The 26,229-nt window shown below is 43.8% G+C and overlaps 1 protein-coding gene across 3 annotated transcripts in view; it reads right to left on the bottom strand.

Moving 5' to 3' along the window:
• Window positions 1-26,229, bottom strand: part of ITPR1 (inositol 1,4,5-trisphosphate receptor type 1) — a 163,504-nt gene that overhangs the window by 80,665 nt on the left and 56,610 nt on the right. For all 3 annotated transcript variants that reach the window (XM_030458159.1, XM_030458158.1, XM_030458161.1), the window contains 23 exons: window positions 26,056-26,210; window positions 25,343-25,442; window positions 24,757-24,917; window positions 23,847-23,988; window positions 23,304-23,462; window positions 22,528-22,700; window positions 22,151-22,270; window positions 20,705-20,899; window positions 18,744-18,995; window positions 17,234-17,375; window positions 16,144-16,297; window positions 15,121-15,308; window positions 13,671-13,809; window positions 12,121-12,175; window positions 10,780-10,945; window positions 10,511-10,681; window positions 9,453-9,518; window positions 8,554-8,691; window positions 6,934-7,059; window positions 6,347-6,547; window positions 4,603-4,854; window positions 3,937-4,062; window positions 3,089-3,217 (listed from right to left, as the gene is read on the bottom strand). In XM_030458159.1, coding sequence (XP_030314019.1) covers window positions 3,089-3,217; window positions 3,937-4,062; window positions 4,603-4,854; window positions 6,347-6,547; window positions 6,934-7,059; window positions 8,554-8,691; window positions 9,453-9,518; window positions 10,511-10,681; window positions 10,780-10,945; window positions 12,121-12,175; window positions 13,671-13,809; window positions 15,121-15,308; window positions 16,144-16,297; window positions 17,234-17,375; window positions 18,744-18,995; window positions 20,705-20,899; window positions 22,151-22,270; window positions 22,528-22,700; window positions 23,304-23,462; window positions 23,847-23,988; window positions 24,757-24,917; window positions 25,343-25,442; window positions 26,056-26,210 — 3,510 coding nt within the window. The remainder of the gene's footprint in view (window positions 1-3,088; window positions 3,218-3,936; window positions 4,063-4,602; window positions 4,855-6,346; window positions 6,548-6,933; window positions 7,060-8,553; window positions 8,692-9,452; window positions 9,519-10,510; window positions 10,682-10,779; window positions 10,946-12,120; window positions 12,176-13,670; window positions 13,810-15,120; window positions 15,309-16,143; window positions 16,298-17,233; window positions 17,376-18,743; window positions 18,996-20,704; window positions 20,900-22,150; window positions 22,271-22,527; window positions 22,701-23,303; window positions 23,463-23,846; window positions 23,989-24,756; window positions 24,918-25,342; window positions 25,443-26,055; window positions 26,211-26,229) is intronic.

Below are 26,229 nucleotides of genomic sequence, written 5' to 3'. Positions count from 1 at the left end.
TGCTCTTGGCTAAAGGGCAGTAGAGCTCCAGAGTTGAAAACTCATCACTTCAAGTCTTATTAGCTGCTATTTAATTTACTGCAGAAACCAGCTGTGTGTTTGTTGCTTCAAACACAGGTAGTAGTTAGTGGTAAGCACCAGAGCTGCTGTGGATCAGCCAGAAGTCAGGTGTGGTTGGTAGCCCCACAGGTTGCAAGGTGATTTTCTACTACAGATGGGTGAGGTGCTCACACACACACACACACACACACACACACACACACACACACAACCTCTGCTCTTTCATCTTTGCAACATCCCATAAATATAGACAAAACCTCCCTGTTAGGCCTTGTACAGTAATTAGAACAAAACATAATTTTCCCTGCAGAGATAAGAGTATTTTAAATATTCCAAATGAAGCTACACCAAGAGGGAATGCCCCATGTCACTGTGCCTACTAGCTATGTAGTCTATCAACTAAGTGAACTACACCACAGTGAAAAGCCCACAAGACTCAGGAACTACTGAAAAAATACCTCTTTTATTTTGGTCAAGATTAACACCTGTTTGTGAGAAAAAAGTGGAGTTAGATGAAAAAGCCAAACTTATCAGATAAGTAAATTTATTAGATCAATTCATCACATAACACCATTAGTAAATAAACAAAAGGAGAAGCAAAATTCAAGAAACAAAACTCACTAAGCAGCCAATAGCTATTATCCTTTCTAGAAATAAGCCAAACACCAAAGACATGGCAGGCCAGAGTATTCTCCAAGGGCACTGAAAATACCTTCACTTTTGGATTTCAGCCACCCACGTATTCCTTTCAGTTCGTGTTTAAAGGCTCTTTGGTCTTAAAAAGCTTCAAAGACATTTGCTTAAACTAGGTCCATAAATCAAATAAGAAATTTACTCCATGTTCACCTTGCCTCCAACTCCAATTCTGAGGAAAAGCCTTGGGCAGCAGCACCCTTTGGAGGCCAAACAGGCTAAACAGTGCTTGGTAAAGAGGAAAAGTTTTGGAAAGCTGTTCTTTGGAAAGACATATTTATGTTCTCCTCATTTCATATTATTTGAACTGCCTGACAGCTGCACAAGGTGTTCCTTGAACAAGCAAAGCTGGTCCTGACTCAAAGGAGGTACAATCGAGCAGAACAAGTCCTAACATGAAAGATCATGAGCCAAGAGGAGGCTTACTTGGGAAGAAAGGAGATGACAAGGTGCAGCAGGAAGGACAGGGAGGGACTGAATCTGAAGGCAACAGAAAGGAGAGTGGCAGCAGCCCCGTGCCTTGGGACACAGTGGCACCAGAACGCCCAGCAGCAGCTCAGATGGGAGGGAAAAACCCCACCCAGAGGAGAGATGCTCAGAGCCAGGGGTCCCATGGGCTGTGCTCCTCCAAGGGGAGATCCCTGGGTCATGGCAGGCAGAAAAAGAGGGAGGAATAGAACTTTTAACTTAAAGATGTACAGGAAAGATGAATCTGGGATAAAACAGAGCTATCAACTGTGATAGGAAAAGAGGGGTGAAAGAAGTTACTTCATCCTGCTATACAAAGGGAATGATTGAGAAACTAAAGAAAAGCTGCTGACAAATAAAATCAACAGATGGTTAAAATATGATGGTAAGGAAGTGTATTCAAGTGCTGTACACTCAGAGATGACAACTACAAGCATGACAGAGAAGGGAGAAGGGCAGGGCCCTGGGGCACAAGGCTAACTTGATCCCAGTTTCTCATTTGATTTTGATGAAGTCTTGACAAACTGGCACTGAGGCTGACACCACAGCAGGGGCTGGCATTTTGAAGTCACACGAGAAGCAAGTGCTGGACTGCTCTGAGTTGGGTGAGTCAGGCAGAACCCTCCTCTGTCTGAGGATGGAGGGCTCTCCAAGGCCATGAGAAGTAAGGCTGTGCTGAGTTCTCAGCAGTTGGTAGGATCGGGCTGGCCCCTGGTCACCCAGACAGGGCTCAAATACACATCCTGACTGAAGGCAGCAGACTGGCAGCCCCAGAGATGCTGGCAATGGGGGAAAAGCAGCAACACCCCAGCACTGCAGCCCCCAGGCACCACCCCATGATTAGCATGAGTTCTTTTGATGAGGGACTGAAGCATCAACTTTCCAGATGCCCTTTATGGCCACTTTTGGGAAGCAGATGTCTCCTCACCTGCCACCAGTTGCACTCAATTACAAACCTGGAGTTTGCCCTGTGAACATCTGCCTTTAGCTCCATGAGGTTGCATCAAGTTTCAACAATTACCACGTTCTGACAGACCTGCCAGGCACCTGACCACTCCACCCACACTCCTCCCCAAAAGTTATTTATGAACACATGAACGATGTTATCTTTGTGCTGAAACACAAATATTAGGGCAATATCCTGACACTGCTCTTCTGCAGTGGAAATCTCCTACCTGCTGCCACTGCACGAGTGTTCCAAGCTCCTCCACAATTCCCCAGCTATTGAACAAGACAAAAACTACTTCATAAAACACACAAGAGTTTTTGGCAGTGTTTTGGTTTTAAGGGAAATTAGAATATTCCAATAAAAACATGCTTTCTCTAAGCAATCACCTTTGAACCTTCTGAAATGCAACATCTCCTTCTCCTGTCTGGAAAGCCTGCCACCCAAACTCTATCTTATTTCTTCACAGCCCTCTGAAGAACTCCTTGCTGCCATGCTACTGCTTTCCCACTGCTGGAGAGCTGGCATGCCAAGCTGTCACTGGGAAAAATTGCCTCTTTGGTCTCTTACACCTGCCCACAGCATCCTGTACTCTGATCTAAGGCTGCAAAGAGAAAACCAGATCCAAAGGAACTGTATCCAGAAGACCCATGTCATCTGGGGAGTAATACTGAGTGGAAGCTGCTAATGAAGGGACATGACACTTCAGCTTCTCTAGAAACAAATTGTACCATGATCTAGAAATCTTTCCACTTTTACAGCAAAAGGAAATCCTGGTCACAAAGAATACCTGTCTGCTCCTCCATGACAAAACACTTCTACTTGTGCTGCTTTTTAACTGGCAAATGGAAACGAAGTGGAATGAAAATAGTCATATTTACAGCATATTTTATACTTCTCTGTCTCTCTGCATTTTCCTACCTGCAAAGTAGTGCTCTGATCAGAGAAGGGGGAGCTGAAGAAAGTGGTGACAATGCTCATCACTATTTCTGTAACATACTTCTCCAGGATGGAGTCAGCATGCTTCCTGTCACTGGTGTTGTTACAAGCCTGCAAGAAATTCATTCTTAGGTCAGAAACAGCTCAACCAAGGCAGATTAATAAGTGTTACAGACTGGAATTCTTGATTTCACACTGTTCTGGGCAAAGCAATTCCCTGCCACAACAATACTTGTGACACTTGGATTGCTGGATTTCCAGCAGACACACAAGCAGAAGCCCAGCACAGGTACTGCTGGCACATGGCATGTTTAGGAGGAAAGGAAAAAAAACCCCAGAGTGCCTCAGAGGAAAGAAAGTAGGGAAGGGGGGGGGCTGAGGTGTAATGCTTTCGTATGGGGAAATACTTGGAATCCCAAGGCAAAAAGCCACATGGCCAACCAAATGCCAAGCTTGGAAAAAATTTGTCCTGACCTGCCAAAAATTGTTGACTATTGCTTGGGAAGGAGCTCACTGCTCTGGCCAGAATAAGCAAGCCAGGTGGCAGAACAGAAGAAGGCGTTAGACAAAAGAGCAGGGCGTGGGGCTTTGCTGAGTTTTCTTGGGGCTTGGGTTGTTTGGGGTTTTTTTTCCTCTTGAAAAGGAAAATATTAATGTGTTCCATGGAATATGACTAATGGAATCCACAGGCACAGGGAAAAGACATATATAAATTTGAAGGAACACAGTATTTTGTGTTGCACTGTTCTGTCTTATTTTTCCTACTCTGTACTATTAAATAAGGTCATTTAAGCTTTATTAATTCTGTCCCTAGATGCCAAAATCATTACCCGACAGATGTCAACCAAGAAGTTCTCAAACAGCTTCCACATATGATTACTTGTGTAAATCTCTTTCATTTCTACTTCTGTGTCCACATAGCAATGATTCAAGAAGTTGATGTATGCAATTTTGACCTAAAAGTAGAGGGGAAAAAAATTGCTGTTAAAAAATAAGAAGCTGCATGGCATTATGAATGAATATACTGTCACATTAGAACAGCTATATAAATAATGTGTAATTCTACCTCTTCCTTTTATTTAATCACTGGTGAAATTTAATGCCATGAATAGCAAGACACCATCCAATAAAAAAACACAAGGATTACTGTAGACAAAACGTCAGCGTAATAATAATTTCCAGTTCTGCAGAACCATCTGCTCAAGGTTAGCAGCACACTCCATAAACCCCTCTGCCTCAAGAACCCTATAAAACAAGCATGTACATTATCACAGCCCCGTTTTAAGGGCAAGGAAAGAAGCATAAAAGGATTTAACTTAACCAACCATGCAGTGGGGTTGCTGACAGCAAAACCAGGGAAGGAATCCAGTTACCCAGCTCACTGTCCACCTGCCCCAGGACCTTTCCCAGCCCAGACTCAGCAGTACCAAAGCTCCCTCACCCCAACCCAGCACGTTTCAAATAGATAGAGGCCAGTGCCTCCAAGCAGCCCTCACCTCAGGTATGCAATCCTCATGGGTTACTACCCTAACAATGTCATCCAGGGGAAGGAGGGAGTTGCATTTTATTTCTGTGTAGACGTTTTTGCCCTCTGTGCAGACAGCAAGCAGTTCTACTAAGTGGATGTGGTACATCAGGGGGCTGTTTTCATCCATCCGATCCCTCTCTGATCTCATCATTTGCACCAAAGTCTGGAAGGAGGCTCTGTCGTTGTAAAACACCAGGACATCTTCTCCTGAGTTCACCAGCTACCGAGAAAGAAAAATATTCCATCAGCAGATCAAAGCCCAGGCATCTCCCTGCAGCATCCCCCCCTGGGCTGTGGGCTGTTCCACTGCAAACCCCAATTAGCTTCTCTTTAGACACTTAAAAGGAGTGCAGCCCACCAAGTCAGCTGGGCATTCCTCTTGCCCTCCCTTCGTGGGATCCAGGGCTGGAGTATGACATTTTCTCTTAAAGAATTTACCACTTCTGAACTGCTGCAGAACTTCAAAGCCAGCCCCACTGCCTGCTTAGACAGAAGTTGTGCCAAGAAGCTTGTGACTTTCCATTGTGCTTTTTTATTCCCTGTACATTGCCTCAGCTGACTCCTCAGCCCCTGCAGCCACCCCGTTTGGTTCAGAGGAAGGGAAGGCCCCAGGGCCATGCCGGATGGGAGGACTGCAGGGCTCAGCCATTCCACCCTTCTGAACAAACACCATCAATTTTCCAAGGCTACCAAGTGACATATTAAGTCACACACTGAAGATTTCTATTGGCTTCACATTTGGGACCCAGATGGCCATGTCTCCAGAGCAGCTCTGCCCTCCTGTGACTCTGGGAGAGGAAGGGGAATGAGCAAACAGAGACCTGCTCCAAGCTGGGTGCTTCTGAGGATGGAGCTGGAGGGATTTGGGACCATCCTCCCACAGGGTTTGTGACAAACAGGTAGATAAAACAGAAGCCAACCCCTAAGGCAACCCTTTCTTCTCAAGCAGCTGCTGACCCCTGTGGAAGCCACCTGCTCTTTTGCACCTTGCAAACTTGATTCCATGTTGAGAAACTCACAAAAAAAAAAATTCTGAACTCCGAAATAGTGTACACAAAGATCAGTCTCCCAGGACTGACACAGCAAAGCCAGAGCCTGACAAATCTGATCCTTGGGCTCCCCCTGCTGAGGAGGCCAATAAAGAATCCCCCAATAATAATCCCATCAGATCTGCACATATGTTGTCAAACGAAGCGAAATATTCACCTTAAAAGGATTTATTCACCCTTCTCTCCTCTCTCCCTTCTATCCTGACACCCCAGTTTATGAACCTAAGCTTCTGAAGACCCTCAGACTTAGACAGCTGAATATGAAGGTCTTGGTAAGATAAGAAATTCCCATCAAAATACTATTGTGGTAAAATTTTCCTTCTGCATAAGTGACCTTGAAACTATTTCTCTTCTGGGCAGTTTTACTAGAGAAAGGCTCCCTTGTTTCAATAAGCTCACCCACGGGTTGCTGTGTGCAAGCCTGGAAAGTGACTTTTGGGTATCACTAACAAGTGATCACTCATTACACCCATTGGGTGAGGAGCTCAGAAAGCTTTTGGTCACATAAAAGCCTGTGCTTTCTGGTAGCTGCACACTCCTTTTGCATTGTGAGAGCTGTCAGCTTCTTGGCAGCACTAGAAGCGAGAGGATCAATTTGTCATTTCCACCAAATGGTATGTGAAAACTTCTGTTCAGACCTTGCAAAATCCCTGCAGCTCTCACCTCAGCCATTACCATATCCTGGCACTTCTTGATGAATTTTCCTTCCGCCTTGACGATCGTCTGCAGGAACTTGATGTACTGAACATTCCTGCCATGTGTTTCAATACAGTGGACAAAGTGTTGAACAACCCGCTCATTAATCTCACTGCAAAGCTGGAAGTTGTTCATGAAAATGTGCTGCATTGTTACTGCTTCCAGAATCTAGTGGAGGGGATGAAAGAGAGAAAGAAATTAGCAAACAAACAAACCACCAAAGCCACACAGAGGTCAGGATAAAGTCAACACTCCTGCAGGGGGCAGGACTGAAAAGAACATTTCCGAGGACCTAATCTTTCAACACAACAGCTCCTCTCTAAGCCTACTTTTCATTCCACTTCAGCCTCTTGAACTTTCTACACTGACAATATCCTAAATAAACAGATCTTGCCAGGTTTTGAGGCTTCAGAATGAAAACAAAATGTGACCCCTTCAACCAATCTTGCATCAGAACAGGCCCAGAGGCAATCACCAAGGACAATCCATTCTCTTTTCTTACTCAAAAAGAAAAAAAGAATTCGAAATAAATCATGGCATGATGTAATTCTTACCCCTGGGTTAAGGAACAGGTTTATGTGCTTGTGCAGCAATGCCTGGTTCTGTTGGTTCCCAGCACAAAAGTTCTGTAAAAACTCGTGTGCAAGCTTCATTATCTCCTGCATCCTGGTGTCTTCAGCCTGTGATTGCATGACAAAGAAGATGGGGTTAAAAAGAATCTCAAAGTTCATTTTCAGGTGAGCACTGGATAAGCCACAGCTCCAGCTCTGCAAGGGAATCATCATGTCTCTCTCTCACACTCCGAAGAAAAACAAACCTCCACCCAGCTCACAGATATCAGGGATGAGTCTGGCCTGCTTCACAGCTATAAAGTTCATAAAAAATAAGGGCCATGATAGAAATTACAGTAGTTTATTCTCTAAAACTGCACACTCCATGCCCAAGCCTGCCAACAACGTGCTTTAGTCAGTTTTACACTCCTGAACATACAAGCACAGTGGCCAAACCACACATCATCACCTTGGGGCTAGGCAGGAGAATTGCCATGTTCCACTGCAATGCATCTCAGCACCACCGGATAAGCAGCTCATGGCAGAGAAGAGATGGAAAGTTATTGTTGCTACAGTTAAGCCCAATTTATATTTACTGGAATCCGCACACCACTTGCATGCTTCCAAGTACAGCTCAGGAATTGGTGCCTTTCCTCTGACATCAGTGTGGATTCCCAGCCCACTGAAGGTAGAAAATACAGTGTGGAAAATTAATGGCAGCCTTTGGTTCTGAGGACTTCCATGTATTTCCAAAGATGAAACCCCTTCCATGATGCCTGCCCCAGACGTAGGCACACGGACAGGACAGAAAGGTGGGAAAGGGTGTTGGAGGGTGTTTTTGCTGCAGATTGTTTTAACAAAACATGAAGCAAGCCAGCATGAGACTTAGCTTAACATTAATCAGAGCTACTGTCTAGAATTACAGGTTCTCAGAGACCTGTACAGCTTGGCACAGAGAGTGACAGGGAAAATATGAAGTCCCTCACCTATGCAGTGATAAGTACCTGTCACCTGTGACTGATGGGCAGCCAAGACATGAACTTGGGCTCTGCTTCATCAGCAGGAAAAAGTGGGCTACACAGTGCACCCCTGAGATGACCCTGGGACATGATTTGGCTGATAGTGAACAGCACTGCCTGGGGAGCCAGCTGAGGGGGATCCACTTCTCAGGGGCAGTCTGAGACTTTCAAACTGGGGAAGAACTGGAACTAGAAGGCAAAGCTGCTGATAAACCCCACAGGGAACCAAGCACCTTCATCTCCCTTCATCTTCCCAAGGACATCCAGCCACTGTGGAGCAACAGCAAGGGAATTGCTGCCACCCTCACAGCTTAACTTCCAGGCAGCACACACAAACACATCCCCTCTGTGAAAAGCTGAGAGTTGAGCCTTACACTGAGCTATAAGGGTCAAACACTGCCTCAGGAAATAGTGTTTAACCCTTCAAACAAACCATTCCCTAAACCTCCCTCGTACATTGGAAGCACGGGGGTTTCACAGACTCTGATTCCCTGTAAAACAGCCTTTGGGAAGCCAACACAAAGATGGAGAGGAGGTTATTAAAAGCCATAAAAGGAGCTTATCACCAATCCACCACGAAGTGAGAGCCCCACAGAAACCCCACCTTTTCATAAGGGATCTGCAGCAGCTCCAGCACAACCGCGTGAGCTCCCATGTTCCGCAGAAGGCGCTGCTGCTGCTTACGGCTCTTCCGGACCGAAATCCCCTCCTGCACACACAGCTTGCTGAGCCGCAGCAGGATCTGCAGGAGAGACCTGGTTTAGGGCTGGAATTCTGGGGTTTAGTTCAAGAGCACAACCAGGTGGCTCCCAGAGAGCAGCAACACTGAAAAACCAGATCTGCGCGGCACGGACCAGAGCGGCTCTAGGCAGCAAAATCAGGATTTGGGGTCCCAGGACAAGGAGCTGAGGTCTGGTTGCTCCTGCAGCAGCAGTAGAGGTGCAAAAGGACCTAGCTGGAACTGAAAGGTGCCAGGGAATGAGGGGGCAGAAGGACACGATGGTGTGTGCTGCCCCTGGAGGAGCAGCCACCACCTCCCTCCCCATCCCTGCGGGGCCGCAGCAGCAACCACAGCCTTGTGCCACTCAGCACAGGCATTGGAAGCAGACACTGGCCTGGGCACCATCCACAGCAAGACTTTAAATTAAATTTCAACAGCACAGTGGTTTCAAGTGCAAGGCACTCAGGACGAGACAAATTAAACAGCTTCTCCACTTGCTTACATCTTTCGTAGCCTTTAACAATAAAAATATTGTGTTACCATTGAAACAGCAGCAGAACGTGGCATTTCTCACTAATCCATTCTTAAGGAAAGAGTATAGATGTAATGCTTATTATACTCCTGGCTTCTCATTCAAGTTGGGATATGTTATTACTCAGCAAATAGTTTCCACAATGGAAGAGTGACTCAGACTTTCCTGGGTGCCTCCCTCTGACTGCAGCTCTCCAGAGCTGTGTTACTCATTTACACTTCCATTTAACTATCAAGAAGCAAAGTTTTACCTCTTTTACTACACGGTAGTTGTAGCTGCTAGTACTTTCAGGCTTTTGGGACTTGCTGTGACCTTCCTGAGGATAAAACCAGACAATTTATTAGTAGCTTATACTACTACTGCCTTCATGAAGGCAGTTCTAGGATATATCGTTCTAGGATAGCGCCCGCTCTCTTTCTGGGAAGGAGTGACATCCTTCAGCCTTCTGAGCCTCAGAAAAATACATATAATTATCCTGTCAAGTCACATTGACCTCTGAAACATAAAATAAGGTAAGGATGGGATGATCCTGGAGACAGCAACCTCCTGCCCTTTACCTTGCTTGGCACATTCTGTCTGTAATCAAGTCTCACCCTAAAAAACTTTTTACTTTCTCTGCCTGTTATTACTCTACCATTATTAAACTGTCACTGCAGAGTTATCAAGAGGTGCTTCACAACACTACACACACAGAAAGCAACAAGCAAATTACTTTTTTACTTCCAAAAATAAACACTCATAACATTCAGAAGTTCTTGAATTCCCTCACCCACTCTATTCTATTTGATTCCAAATCACATGGAGGAAAAAAGTGTTTAATTAGTTCTAAGCCAGATGTGCATGCCAAGAAAGTCCTTTATTATCAGGTACAGATAAAGCATCATCATTCTCTTCTGTCACATCATCATTGTGCCCAATCCCAATGCATGACCTGAACAGTTCTCAGCTCTGCCTTGACATTGTTTGAGGTACTTTTCACCAGACAAAACCCATGCAATTAATTTGTCAGTGCTGAACAGACAACTCAGGAACCAGTGCAAACCCAAACCAACTGCTCTGCTGGAGCCTAAAGATGACACTTCAGTGGCTGCTAATCCTGAACAGCTTCCACCTGAGGCTGACTGGCATTAACAGCTCAAGTTCTCCTCTTATTCTTGCCTTAATCCAAAAGCAATACCAGTCCCACCAGGACAGTCCCACCAGGCTATGCACTGTGCTGCAAAGATGAGGGTTTTGTAACCATTTCCAGAAATGTGACCTCTTCATAAAACATTAACACATCAATTTGCACAAACACAACCTAATTACCTCTTTTTTCTTGTGTTCATTTTCACCTTGCACTCCATCCAGAGTCTCATCAGGACCTTGGCCTTTGTACACCCAAAGTTCTGATTTTTCCACAATTGACCTCAGCTGGTCCAAATCTTGCTTTATCTGCTTGTAGTTGTCAACATCTTGGCTGGTGACAAGCAGTTGAACCTTAGATGAATGCAATCCATTAGTTGCACAAAGCCATAGGTTTTAGGTGCCATATATCCATTCAGATGAGGAGTAACACTCCTAATGCACACACATACCTGCTTGAAAGCCTGAAGGACTTCTTGTCTCTGGCTGAAGTGCCTGAACAGCAGCTGCAGTGCCCCAGACACCAGAGGAGGATAATCATGCATCGTTAAATGCAACAAAACCCTGAGGAATGTCCTGCCACCATGATCATCCAAATCCAGAGGGGTATTCTCCTCACTGAAAACAGAGTGTGAGAGTTAACTCATGGACTACTCTGAATGGCCCAGCAGAGTCCTAAGCCCAGAGCACAGGGGCAAGAAAACTTTTTTTCTTACTTTTAAAAAAGAGGGAAATGTATCAACTCGAGTGCTAGCCTAAGGCACACAGGGATTTTTGGTGTCAGTACGGAGGCTCTTCCAGAATCTCATTCATTATGGTTCACTCAGCTTACACTATCCAACTCATTATCCAACTCAAACTATGCCAAAATATTTGTCCTTATGTCAGTTTCACCCTATTGCTCAAATAGTCCTTGAATATTCCTGGTACTAAGCTTTCTCACTCTTTATGAAATAAAACCCTACCTCTGTAGGCAGGTTGCAATGCTATCTCAAGTACTTGAAAGCCTCCTCTTCTCTCTCTGTCCCCTGCACCTCTTTTCTGAGCACGAGAAACTCATGTTGCATTTCTTTTTCCTATCAGTGCCCCCTGAATCTTTTCCATATTCTGCTTCCAACTGAGCCTACATGCTTACATTAAAAATTCTGGTCATTAATTCTGTCAGCAAATCCCTGTCTCCTCTTCTCTCTTCATTTAAGAAAGCAGTTATCTTAGCTTTACAGCAAACTGCAGCTCTGAGCAGCTTAAGGACAAGGTGAAGTATTTGGAGTCTGTCACTGACTTGCTGTCCTGTGACTTGACAAGGATAGAAGCTGCTCCAGAGAGAAGGGGGGCATGGAAGGTACAGCTTGCTTTGCTTTGTTCTGTCCTACGTGTGCAGTTTAATGCTGCATCAGACAAAAAAAAAAAAAAAAAAAAAAAAAAAGGATGGCTAAATCTATCAGTAGAAAACCCAATCCTTTCCTACACAGGATTTTCCACCCAAGATTTCACCGCAGCATTTGGCTTAGATGGACTAATCCTGCAACTTGGCTTTTGCCTCCTCCAGTGAAGCCCTCCCATGAAGATCTTCCTGGCTGAAGGACCTCTGTCCCTTATCTGGGGCTTGTGAGCCAAGCAGATTCTGCTCTGAGCTGCATCAAAAGCATTTCAGGAAACTGAAACCTCGATAACTCTGGCAGCTGCACCCAGTCCCTTCCCAGTCACCACCTCGTTTTCAGCACCAACCCTGGGGGCTGCAGCCTGGGGACTCCTGAGCTACCCCTGGATTAGCACTGTGAAGAGATACTTTCCTTCCACCAAAGATCCCCTCAGCTTGTTCTTCAATATGTTCAAAGTCAAGGGCTCCTGAGAAAACAAACAAGACAAATACAGTATGTCAGAGTGGCAGCACAGGTACTTTTGCTGCCTAAAACCACTTGAAACAGTAAGTGGTGATGTAGGTGTAAACAAGGGGGTCATAACAAGCTGAAAGGAACACAGAGATTACTGAGCAGCCTGTTAAGATAACATGAGACAGTAAATTAACCTGTTCTCAGCTCACAAATTAAACTGCATAATAATTTCAGCAACATGCAGGCTTATTCCTCTCTTGCCTGAGTTCAGACTGCACCACCATTATTCCAAGATGCTGATGGGACCTGGTATTATTCACAGGGGCCACTCACAGGAAACACCAAACTTAAGCCCTGGGAAGTTCTAAAGTAAAACAAAAAAACCCAACAGCAATATCCCCGTGGGACAAAAGACAAGAAGGTTTTTGTAATTTTCAGCACAAGGTACATTTCATCACATGGCCAATGACCAATGTTCTAAAATAAAAATGGTCAAACTTTGAGCTCTCAATACTTCACAAAAAATTGCAAAGGGGAGCAGAAACAGAGCATCAGGATTGTGCCTCCTTACCAAAAATGTTTACCCCTTTTCTTCCCAAGCTGAGCTTGCATAAAGAGCTCTTGCTCTCCCCACCAGCCCAATTTTGAAGGCCCTGGCACCCCAGAGGCTGCTGGACAGGCAGCCCAAGAAAAAAGTAAACACATCCCCTTTGAAGTGAGATCAAAAGAAGCAGTCTCCTCCCTTTGAAGGCTTCACATCTAAACCACATTTTCCTTATCTTTCTCCTTTGCATCTAGAGATACAGTCCCCAAAATGAGGAAGAAAAAACTGTTTGATGTCTAATAAGCTGTACTTTTAAACTCCAGTTATTCCTACATGGTACAGGACCCAACTCCAGGACACTTTTTTCCTTGGAAAGTGATAGAGCAACTGACAGCACCCCCTCCACCCACTCCATTAGCCATCCTGCTTCCCATCAAGAGCAACACTGGACATAAGCTCCTCAACAGCTTAGTTTACAGCCTTGTCTATCAGCACTGAGACAGACACCTCCAGTGGTCTTGCCTTCCTACAGTTCCTTTGGAAAAGAGAAATTTGGGTGAGTAGAAGCATCAGGCCAGAGGGAAGGGATGGAGGATGGCAGATTACTTTAGGGACCCTTTTTCTGCACACCCAGAAACACGAGCAGGAAAGATTTGAGGTGGATGACAGATCCCACGTGGCAGTGTCATTGCAGATATTTTTTTTTTCAAGGATGTATCTTGGGCTCCTGGTCACTCTTAACACTTGGAAACAAGTAGGAGCAAGCACAGATAAATCCTGGGGTTTGTTTGGGTTACATGGAAGTGATCTCTGCTCTGTTATTCCTGCTGCTAGCAAGGTACTCTGCTTCACTAGGGCCAACCCCATGTCTAAGCAAGAAGCTGAATCAATTATCCAGTTTGCATCTCTCAGGTTAAGAGCCTTCCTTAAGCCACACAAACTCGTGCTTTGCAAAAGAACTCACCTGGTACATTTGCTGACATTTCTTGGCTACTGCTTCCAGTGGGTGATTCAGACATCTGGGCATTGCTCTCATCAAATTCATGTTTAAATATACAAAGCAGGCAGGAGATTCTGTAGTCCAGTCTCACATTCAAAATAAACTGATGATACAGAGGTAGTAACAATGTTGAGATAACTTGCCTATTTACATGTACAACTGACATAATTCAGGGCTACCAACATGCAAGATTAACATGGTAAAGGTCTGGCTTTAACTTGGAGAAGAGGTACACAAATGCTCTTTTAAAATCCCCAGAATTCTGAAACTTTTTTTTCAGTGATTTTAACAAGCATATGATATGCACACAGTAATAAATACTTCTGAGAAGAAGACTTTGGCAGTTTAGACCCTTTGTTCCTGCCTGGTTCTGGCATCCTCACTTCACCCCCAGGAAGGGAAAGTAACATTTCTGTCTCTGTGCTGAAAACAGGAGGAATCCAACAGATCCTGTCCTCCCAGGGTGCTGTGATGCAGGAAAGTTGAACAGGAACTGCCCAAAGCCTGGCTGCTGGACTGGCCAGGGGCACCAGAACCTCCAGCATCCCAAGGACCACCTTCTCAGAGGTCTTCCATCCTCTTGAGGAAAGCAGTACAATGCAAGGAAGCCTTTCAGTTCCCTCAGATTTAATGAAAAATGCTAAATGCCAGTTGTAATAGGCCGTGGTAAGAGGGGGAATACTGGCACAGTAAAAGATCCCATTGCACATGCCAGGCCATAGGAGAAGTCCCAGTTTCAGACTAAAATTAGCCATGGAAGGAAGTGAATCAAGCTTCCCCTTGGTGCTGCATCTGCTGCTGAGGGGAAGGGCATAACCTCCCCCCCAGCTCTGAGCAAAGCCTCCCCTGGGGGCACAGGCACAGAAGGGCTCTCCTGCTGCTCAGCATCCCTTCAGCCTACAAGGCTTCTGCAGCTTTCTGCCCTCTGGGAACTCACCCAGGAAGCTGCTGAGCAGAAAGGGGGCTCCTCCACTCAGGGGGGGAAGAGGAATTTCAGGGCAAAAAGTTTGCAGCAACTTCTAGATCCAGGCAGTGCAGTGAAAAAGGGATAAAACTTGTTGCTTTGCAAGACTTTGGAGTGGACAAGTGAGAAATGTCAGAGGGAAAAGAGACAGTAAGGCTGGCAAATGTGAACACGCTTCTGGCTGATGGATGTATGAGGAAAAGTCAAGTATCTTTCCCTTCCCTGGGGCACTAACAATGCAGCCCTGCAGACCAGGAGTCACAGCTAAGGCAGTAGAGGTGAAAAATGAGCTCTTCAGCAAGGCAGATATTTACAGATCCCTGGTCAGTATGCAGATGTCTCCTGCAAACTCATTTCTATAAAACTGCTTCAGTGAAGGCATCACATTGTCAGATCCAAGCTCAGACCCCAGGCAGCACAGGATGCTGCTCTACTTTGTGTTGCTACTACCTGGAGTATCTCGATGATCTTCAGCTTTGTGTCCATGACCAGGATGTCCTCTTTCTCTGGTTCACTCTGCTTGACATTGCCCTCAGGAGCAGCAGCAAGTGGAGTCATGGGCAGGAACCCACCACCTCTGAGCACCACCTGGGTCATCAGCTCCCCAACTCCATGGATTGATCTCATCACATTGCTCCCTTCAGAGAGGCAGGCAAACAGGGAAGGTTATGTTGGTGTAATGGGACTGCATTAACAGGGCAGGGCCCCTCCACAGCCTATGAAGGGAAATTGTCTTAACATTAAACAATGCCAGGTGGGCACCTGAATTCCTGGAACAGAGGGAAGGCAAGAGAAGCACTGCTTTAAGAAAAAGAAAGAGGAAAAAAGAGAAAAGAAGGAGGGGGAGGGAAAAGGGAAAAAGGGAAAAGGGGAAAAGGGGAAAAGGGGAAAAGGGGAAAAGGGGAAAAGGGGAAAAGGGGAAAAGGGGAAAAGGGGAAAAGGGGAAAAGGGGAAAAGGGGAAAAGGGGAAAAGGGGAAAAGGGGAAAAGGGGAAAAGGGGAAAGGGGAAAAGGGGAAAAGGGGAAAAGGGGAAAAGGGGAAAGGGGAAAGGGAAAAGGGGAAAGGGGAAAAGGGGAAAAGGGGAAAGGGGAAAAGGGAAGGGAAAAGGGGAAAAGGGGAAAAGGGGAAAAGGGGAAAAGGGAAAAAGGGAAAAAGGGAAAAAGGGAAAAAGGGAAAAAGGGAAAAAGGGAAAAGGGAAAAAGGGAAAAAGGGAAAAAGGGAAAAAGGGAAAAAGGGAAAAAGGGAAAAAGGGAAAAAGGGAAAAAGGGAAAAAGGGAAAAGGGAAAAAGGGAAAAAGGGAAAAAGGGAAAAGGAAAAAGCTGCCCTCTCCCTCTCTCATCCTAGGCATTACTCTGCTGTACAGCCAAGCCACAGACAGAAAAAGTACAACATTTCAAACCCACATGGAGATTTGGAGATGAACAAGAAACTCCCAGGGACTGCTCTGTTCTGCCAGGAGTTTTCCAGCCTTACCTTTACTTTCCTCGCCTTTTGCCATCTTGGTAATAGGGAAGATGGTAGTGATGTGCACACAGTCTAATATAGCAAGGAGGATTTTGGTTAGTCTGAGGAGGTCACAGAAGTTGTAGAAACCAAAATATATCAGATTTCTGGCTAAGTTGACAACCTACCAAAATAATAATAAGCCCCATTAATATTACTCATTTAGCTGTCACAGTCAAGTTGTCTTAACACAGTGAGCAGATCAAGAGCCTGGCTATGAGTCCTGTTCCTACCATGATACCTGATAACTGCACATGAATCTCCAGTTCTGCATTTTATCAGAAAGGTTTCTATTTGCCTACAAACACTGCAGTGCCTGGAGTAAGAGTTTGCACATTCAACTGATACTCTATAGCTACAAAATCATACCATATTATTTTCATTTCAGAAAAGGCAACAGAGGCCAAGACTAGAGGGAACATCCAGATGCTTTTTATGGTTCTACCTTACTCTTACCAAGTTACAGAATTTCCCCACAAGCCCTCCACATGCACTGCTTCAAGATTCACCCATAAGAATTGCACATATAGTGCAAACATTTAACAGAGCCCCATTAGCTGAAGTACATTCCCTCAAATCATTATCTTTTTTAAATCTCACATCTTAAATTAATGGTTATTTAGGGAATATTATTACATTTTCTTTGCACAGACTATTTTAATAGGTCAGTAAGTCAAAGGACACTGTATTGTTTCCTTCCTGAGTAATCCTGTAAACTCTAGAGACTCTCTGTGCATGCAGAAATATTATTTAGTTTTCCAGAATATGTATTCCAGCAGAGATTGACTTTGCAATAACAATGACAGCACAAAAGGTAAACAGGGCTGCTGCAAATCTGAGACAGAAGCTCACATTCAGTAATTGTATTTCATGAACCAGCATTGCAAACTCTCACAAACTTCAGTGGTGTTGTTGCATGGGGAGAAAAAGCACAGTGGAAAGCAAGAGGCTGCTGAGGCTCAGCAATCATTAATTACTTGTCAGTCTATCTGGTATTGGAAAAAGTACCAACATTACCCCAAAAATAAAAGCAAGCATAAAATCAGAACTGGATAACTACCTCAAAAGTGAGCTTATTTTTCTCCTTATCAGAGAAAGGGAACCTCTGACACACCACATCTCTTAAATATTCCTCTACAAATTCCATTGTTTGTGCAAATCTCTCCTTAATTTCATCTTTGGAAGTTCCACTGCTATCATAGCTGAAGAGGAAAAAACAAAACAAAACAAAACACAAAAGTTAGCATGCAAATTGACAGGGCTCTCTTCTCCAGACACAGTTTTTCATTGGTTTGTCAAAATCTAAGTAAAGTTAAACACAGTTAAATAATCTATCCAAGCAAGAGAGTCAGGAAGCTGACACCATAATTTCCTGGCTTTTGCTGTTTTATCCCATATGCTCATTTTGCACTATTTTAAAACTTCTGAGGAAAACAAAAAAAGATAATTTTGTCCCAATAAATAACAAAAGAAACCCTTATTATTTTAGTGGAAACAATTACAAGATCTTTACAGCACTGAGGCAAACGGATGTGGCCAAGAGATGCTGACTGAGGATGCTGTTTCCCTCCAAATAAACCCAACATATATGCAAAGTAGACATCAGTTTTCTTAATACAAATTCTAGATTTGTTTCTCAGGGTACGCAGAGAGTATCCAAGAAAAAAACCAATCCTCACCACCTTCCACTAACTACTTTTGTTTGTCTCTGTGATCACGTCTCACTGCTCAGCCTCTGCCAGAGCTGAAGCCATTTGGTTTTCTGCTTTGGCACCTGAAGTTGAACATGAGCCACTGATCTCTCTTCTCAGCAAAGAAAACTCAGTTAGCAAGGAGGAAAGGGAAGGAAAAAGAAGAAACCACTAAACACCAGCACTAACACTGACAAGACTCAGATTCCTAACACCTAACACAAATAAGTGTTCATTTTCTCTAACAAAAAGAACGGAGTTCTGAACAGCTGAAGTGCTGTAAATTTTAATTAGTTGTACCACAAAGAGTTAATGCAAGTCCATGGCCAAGACATCAGGTCTGCAGCCTAGCTGGGGGTTTGTATGGCCTTTTTACCATAATCAAGAGTCTATTCCATAGTTTCCATACTAGGTTTAGGAACACACCTGTGTCTCCAGCACATCACTTGTTTCAGTGTCTGTTCCTTTGTTCTTGCTTTTGATTGTGTGAACCACATGGACAACCTGCCCTCAAGAGTCTGTTTTCTCATCAAGGAAGGCAGGAGGAAAAATCAAATAGTTCTTCCTTGCTTTCCCTCCCCAGGGCCAGGTCCCATCCCCCAAACCAGACAGCCCATCCCTCTGTGTTCTGGGCACAAACCCCCACTGAGCACATACAGGAAGGTTGGGTTGTTCTCAGAAAGCTTCTCAACAGCAGCCACTCCAGGCAAATGAAACACAGGGTTTGAATGTTAAAAAAAAAAATTTGTAATGCTTTTTAAAAGTTATTTTTAAACAGAAATGCTATTAAAAATACCAGCTGTAGGATTGATCTGGCTTTGTTTTAAAAACCAAGAGTGCTGTAATTTCCTTTCCCACACCATTCCAGCAAGTACTTACTCATCAATAGCAATCTCAGAAGGTATTTCAGACCAGAGACGAGCATACTTCACTGGGGTGACTTGTTCCTGGGGGTCACGATCAACGTGCATGTGAAGCATCAGCCTGCAGAAAGATGCCCTCAGGTCATAGGGCAAGTTCTCATCAGACATGCACCGCAGGATGAGGTCCACATCCAGCTGCCCAGATATTTCATTGATGGCCAAGTACTGTCGATCAAGGCACATTCTAGCAAAGAGGTTTAGCTGGTATCTTTAGGGGGGAAAAAAATACATAAAGCTTACACTTTAAAATCCAGAATGTCCCCTGGGCATAGCACTGATTTACTCTTATACGTGTTAAAAGAATGCATCTTGTGTTTTGCAGTAACATAGCAAATAGTTTTAGTGGAAAAAGTACTTATCAAGTGACATGTACAGTAAAAAGAACATAGTGGAAGACTAGAATAAAAGGAGTAGTCTATTTTCCTGTTAACCACACAGAAGTAAGAAATGCTGTTTATGAAAGCTACAGAAGAACCCAAAGGACACTTAAGGCAGCTCAGCCTAAATACTGTGGAAGACCAAACCCTTCATATTGGTGCTGCAGACACAGCTGCCACTGCAGCAACCTCACAAATGGACTACAGAATCATTAAGAATTAAGTACCTAATTAAACAACTACTGAGCTCTGCTCCCCTTCAGTACAAGAACTAGTAGAGAAAAACTGAACCTAATTCCTAAGCTTTTCAGTACATAAACTAAAAGCAAGTAACTGGCATTTAAGTTATGCACATTCAGACTGATAATTAACCTTCAGTCACTAAGTCCATGTCCAGCCCTTATGAGTGTGCATACAGGCTTGTGCTGAACAGTGTCAACTGTGGAGTTTCCTACAGAAATTAAAATTTAATTGAAAACAGACTCCTTGTCACTCTCAGCACTCCTTATGGGAACTTGACCAAACCATATCCTAAACCCTTGTGTCTATAATGCAGACTCAAAATAATTAACACTATCAATTCTATTTAAAAGCAACTGGAAGAAAAATCTATTTTGAAAGCAGGTATATTTATAGAGCTTTTTTTTTTTTAAAATATATGCAGAAGTTCTCCTTTTGAGCTCACTCCTCCAATAGGCTCAAATAAAATCATGTCTTAGGAAGTCTAATGCATGAACCATTTCAGTGGAAGAGATAATGGAAATAAGGTTGGTATTAAAAAAAAAAAATCTAGTTGTACTTCCTGCATCACCACAATTGAGTCCATCAATCTGCTCTCAAGAGTTTGTAACCCAGACACAAGAATTTGGTCTGGGCTGAAACCTGATCTTACACTATGCCAAGAACTTGGTGTCTTGTCAAGTCATCTGGAAAGATTGCTTCATGTTAGACACTGCTAAGAGCAGACCCTGAGCCCTACAAAAGAGCACTGCACATTAATCAAACCCACCTTCTGGCATTTTCATAACTTTGTACATTGTCCTGCTGAGAACAACAGGATCAGTAAAGTCTTTGAGCTTAGAGGGAAGTTTAGAAAGCAGAGAAAAGAGCAGTGACTTCTTTAAAATCAAAAGCAGAACATCTGCATGCTCAGATCCTGCTCTTATCACAAGCAGCTGTTCACCCCAGCTACCATCAGAATACATCTGAGGGGTTAACACCCAGCCTTCTCCTGGCACTCACTTATCAGGGACCCAAACAGAAACACAGCCATTAAGTGTTGTGCAAATTCAGTGCACTCCAAGCCTCAACCATTTCTTTGAAAATCAGTTTAACCTTGCTAATGCTGGTAATCAGATTGCCCACCATGAACAGCTTTGTGCATTTAGCTCTCACTTCAAGGAGCCTCCATCCTCACTCCCTCACAGCTGCTCTGTCCATAAACCCAGGATCCTTTCTCCCAAACCCACTGCAGCCTGTATAGCAGAGGCTTCTCCACACAGCCCTGATGGACTTGGCCAGGCAGCCAAGTGGTGTTAACCTGTAGTAGCTGAGCACATCCCGATCCTCCTTCTGCCCTTCCTTGGCATCCTGAGCCAGCTCTCGGATACTCTTACTGCGGATCTCCTTGTTACTGTCTCTCCAGAACAGCCACACTTCTTCCTCATCTTCTCCAACTTCCAAGGCATTTTCTCCACTTGACACTTCCTCAAACTCGAACCGAGAGAGGACCAGCCTGCCAGAGGGAAGTCAGGTTAGACTGCACCTTGCCAAGACCCAGGGAGATCTCTCAGAACATTTAAGACGCTTGCTGAAATGTGCTGCTGTTGGAGAAGGAACTGATTTTATCATTTCACCTGCGTTCAGAAAACAGAAATTTTATTCCTTAACTCTGCAAAGCAGAAACAGAGCATCTCACTCTTTCAGCAGGAGCAGTTTTCTACATAAAACATGTGGTTTACTTTTAAATGCATTAGATTAGAATTATACTGTCAGTTTTACATCCTGCCTTTACCAGACCAACATTTCAGCTCCATTCAGTTAAGGAAGATAAAGAAACAAGGGAATTAAAGGCATGTCTGACTGACTTTCAAAAACATCTTTATAGGACACCTGGTTCAAAGATCATCCAATGGACTAGGAAAGGATTTGGTAAACAAAAGTAACTAAAAATCAATTACTTCTGTATTGGATAAATTCCAAGTTATTGAGAATTTCTTTCTGCTTACATGGTGGAATAATTAGAAATATATCAGCTACTAAACTAAAAAGGCTTTGGGGACTTTCAGCTTTCCAGCCAAAAAAAAGGATCATACATCTAAAAAAAAGGCAAATTGAATAGCCAAGAAAAGATACACTATCAGAACAAATAAAGGATGGAGCAAATTTTAGGGGCTGGCAGAAAGAACAAAGTCCTTATGACTTCATGAAGAGAATTAACTGTGATAGCATACTCTCACCCTTGTGTTTTTTCAGTACTACTTGACCAAGACTTGCTTCCCTTTTACAGTATTATGATATCTGTGCCCTACTCCACGTATCAAATAAACCCATCTTTTTGAAAGGTAATTGGGATTTGGTCCCTGCTATGATGCTGGAAGCCACAATCCTAACCACAGAGGGAGAAATGAATGAGCAGAGATGCCTCAGCTTCTGCTTTGCTTCAGGCTGAGCTCGGGGAGCAGGCACCCAAGAAGTGCTTTGTGGGGACAGCTTATGGAGGAAAGGCTGAGGGCCAGGGGAGGACCCTGCACACCTTTCCTGCAAAGTCTGTCTGCTTTGAGCAAATGTGAGATATCTGAATGGTTTCTGTCTGTGACTGCATATGGCAGACGTCTGCTGCCATCCATCCCCTTCCCTCTGTGTTTGAAGAGGACTCCACACATACGTAACTGCTTTCCCTAGAGGTGCCAGCAGTGCTTGCAGCTTTGAATTACCTTCCTTCTGTTTCACACTAGGAAGAGCATCTTTAAAGGCATCAACTCACTTAGTTTCAATGAGAATGTCTGCATTGGCTGGGTTCAGCACCGCTTTACAAATCAGCTCCTGTGTCACTGGGATAGATTTGTTCATGGAAACGCAGAGATCTGAGAGGTAATCCAAAAACCTGTTGGAAAACACGAGCCAAAAGGGTATCAGTCCCTGCTGAGATCTAGACTGAAGCAACCTACATTTCAGAAAGAAAACACTGAGAACTCCATCTTACCATTGCAGAGCTAGACTGCTGCCCGAGGGAGAATTATGGCGAGTGCCAAAAAAAGAAGTGAACGAGCTGTGCTTCCTTACCAGCAAGTTGGCAGGTGCAGGTTTTTCTCAGAGCCGAGAGAAGAAGGGCAATGGGAGACTCAGAACCTTAGATCTTACCTGGGCTCCCTATTTTTCCTCACAAGACTAACAAAAGTGTCAATCTCTGCAGCTGTGATGTGCTTCTCCAGGAGCTTGCGGTTGTTGTGAAGCAGCGCTGTAATGGTGTCCTCAGCCAAGACATCATATCCAATCTGCTTCTGCATGAACCCAAACTGCTTTGCAATGTATTCCTTCAAAACACAGAGGGAAGGAAGAAAGGCAGGCGGTGGGATTATTTCTCAGAATTTAAGACAACGCTCAGTAACAGAAAACAGTAAGATCTTTGTCAATATCGACATCTCAAGAAGCAAACTGGATTTAAATTTTAAATCCTATCTGACCTACACCAGGGCAGTTGGACTCAATGATCTCTCAAGGTCCCTTCCAGCCCCTAACAATCTGTGACTCTGTGAAGTTGTTCTTCTCAGAGTAAAGTGATGTCCAATAACCTTGACACCTCTTTCCCTCCCTCCCAGGCTAGACACCACCAAGGTATTAATCCCCATGTGATATCAGTTTGCTTTTAACAATTACAACAGAAAAATGAACAGCTTTAAGCCACTTTCAATGGAGCTTGTAGTAAACCAGAGTGAAAAAAAGTTTATAATTCTCCTGGATTTGAAAGTTCCACTGGTTTTTTTTAAATTCTCCTAGGAACAGGCACTGATCACACCACAGGCAGCCTCTGAGAACGACCAAAAATACTAGAGGGAGTAAAACCAAGCAACCCCACAATCTTTTGCTGCCTGTACCACCACAGCAAAGCCACTGAAAGCAACAGGCAGGTTTCAAACCTGATTTTTCCTGTAGTCCTGCTGGGAGTGCCTCAGCACCCTGTAGCAGAGCCTGCAGATGTGTCTGAAGGGAGCGTGACGCTGGTCTCCCAGCTCCTCCAGCCGCAGCATGGGGCCATCCCCACTGTCTGTAAAGGGTGCCTGCAGCAGCTTGAAAATCTAGAGATTTGTGAGAAAAAGCAGATAAAAATCCCATGAGACACTGCCTTCATCTGACTAAAATTAGTGCAAAAGCCCTGTCTCAGCAGCTTTTAAATTTCTAAAAGTTACATCAGAAATGCAGCATAGTTACCACGTTTCTTTCTTGGCCAGAGTAGCCTGGACAGAAGACACTGTTATCACTTCTATAAAACACTGTATTCTGTCTGGTTTTTTTTTCCCCTCTAGCAATGGTATGCCTACAGCCCACCACCAAGAGCCTGCTGAAATCTAGAAACTCCAAGAGTCTCTTAGTACCAATAGTTTGGCCAGATTTTCTACTTTTAGGTTCTGTTTTCTGGCAACCCTTCTTGTAGGCAGAGTTCAGTGAAAAATGCAGCCTACCTGCTTTAGAATATTCTGTTCTCTCATCAGTTTTTGCCTCTCTCTATTAGGTTTAGAAAATACCACTTCAAGAACGTCTTGTCCAGAATTAGTTCCACCAGTAACAAAGTAGACCAAATCCTCCAACAATTTGGTAACAGATCTAACAGAAGAGCCAGAAGTTGTTAATGCAAGACTACAAATTCTATCTGTTAAAAGAACAAGGTCAATGTAAGTTTACACAGATTTCAAAATGCTAAGTGAAAGAAGAAGGCCAAGTAGAGACTCAGATGCTGGATAAAGCACACAGGTTGGTAGACAACTTAAAATTAGGAACTAATGCTCCTTCTTACTGCATCATTGCTGTCTAAGCTAAACAACAGCAGCAGTAAGACAACAATATCACCTTAAGGCAGCTACATTCACCAAGTTCTATTTGGCAGTTCTTAAAGCTGCCAGGAAAAAAAAGTAAAAATAAAAAAATCAGGTGATAACCTCTCCCAAGGCCAAAAGAAAAGACACTGGGTACAGGAGCACGTGGGTCCTGGCTTTACACAGCCCCCTCTGTGCTCCTTTTGTGTGGCCATGCACTTTTCACTGACATTGTCAGAGGATTTGCAAGAAGTCATAAGTTCAGTCTTCACAAGGTAGATTATAAATTCCCACACTTGATTAGCAAAGCCCCTCAAGAAAAGTATGCTGGGGATTATTGCTCCAAGTTCACACCAGCAGTTCTCACAGCAACACGAGGGCTTGAGAACCTCCACTGTGGACACACCAACAAGAAATACATCAGCTTTGGGGTTTTTTAAATCTTAATCAAGTAGGAAATCAAATCCCTCTCCTGAAGATAGTGTACATAAAAATTTCAAATAAACAGTTACTGAGCAAAGGAAACAATATTATCTGAAGCAAATTCTTTCTTCCTTACCTCCTTTCATTCTGGGTTATTGTTCCCTTTTCCAGCTTGCCAGCAATGGAACCTAAAACCTTACTTGCATCATTTGCAAAATCCAAGTCCCGAACCTCTGCAGGGGAAACTGGTACTATAGCAAAAGCTTCTTTGTCCTCTTTAATTGGAGAAGTACCAATCTGAAATCCAGAGGAAGCTTATCAGCAAACCCAAAGGCAGAAAACAAAGTAGAGATTCACATACTTGGTGCTAATAAAAGAGAAGAGAAGCCATGCTGCACTTAGGCAGCAGGAGGCTGTAGATGAAGTCAGACTTTGAGAACAGTACCACTCTGTGAAAGCCCAGAGAAACATCAGAAGAGATTGCAAAACATTGCTGTAAACAATGGGGAGAATTCTCCTCAAGATGACTGCTACAGAGCAGAAATTCAACAGTGTAAGAGCAAACTACTATGAGAACCTAATATTCAAGATAAAACATTTTGCCCAGGTACTCTTCATTGCTGTGAGGCTGTTTGACAGCTCAGCAGTCACAGGGGACTGGGACTTCTCCTGTGTAGGTACAGGAAGCAAAGGATGTGCTTGTATGAAGAAACAGGACTTACTTTGAGCATCACAGGCTTCTCCTCTTCTTTGTCAATTGGGATATTTGTACTATGAACCCAGGTGTTAGTGCAAAGGTGTCTGAGTCTGACATAAGAGTTCCTGAAAGAAATAAATTTCAGATCATGAGTCCATTTCCCAGATGGGAATTTTTCCCATTGTTAGAACTCCAAGATGCTGGCTTTTGGTGGTCATGTGAACTTCCAGTAGGTTCAGAGTATCTGATCATTTGGAGAGCTGCCTAAACAAAGTGGATTGGAATGGACAAAGAGCCTGAATGCAGATGGGGTATCTTTGAAGAGTACAGCATCTTTGAAGTGGCAAGTGACACCATAATAGCAGTAATGGGCACGTAAGCCATAGAGTATGAAGTGGGAACTAATTGACCACTTGATGTTACATCCTAGCTAATGTCTTACAGACAGGTTAGGGGAGTGACTTTAGAGCACAAGGCTTCTAATCTCAGGTTTTTTCACTGGCAAGGAAGTACATCTCCATCTTCCCATCTGTAAAATGGGGTTCTGTTACTTGCAACTCTATTGTAAAGTACTGTAAAGTATTGTAAAGTGAAGTTTCAGGCACTTGCCTAATGATTTCTATATTAGTTTCAGGAAGACTCTTCATTCCAAAAGATAAAAATATTAGTAGAGGCAGCTTTACCCTAAAGAAATAGTTTAAAAAAAAAAAATAAAATCATCAATACACTTAGCTGTACCTGGGGACAAGGCTGTCTCCTCCTCTCAAAGTGGTGGGGTCCAACTCAAAGATGGAGGAGATATCATTTCCTTCAGGCACAGACACCAGAGAATATGCCATCTTCTCCTGAGCACTGTGCAGGCCCCTTCTGGAGGCATCCTGCTCAGGGTCCAGCTGTGGAAGAATTCCCAGC

This window comes from Calypte anna, chromosome 12 (genome assembly GCF_003957555.1).
Source record: "Calypte anna isolate BGI_N300 chromosome 12, bCalAnn1_v1.p, whole genome shotgun sequence".
NCBI classification, from domain to species: Eukaryota; Metazoa; Chordata; class Aves; order Apodiformes; family Trochilidae; genus Calypte; species Calypte anna.
Note: the sequence above shows the minus strand (reverse complement) of the source record. Positions and strands in the feature narration are given on the sequence as shown.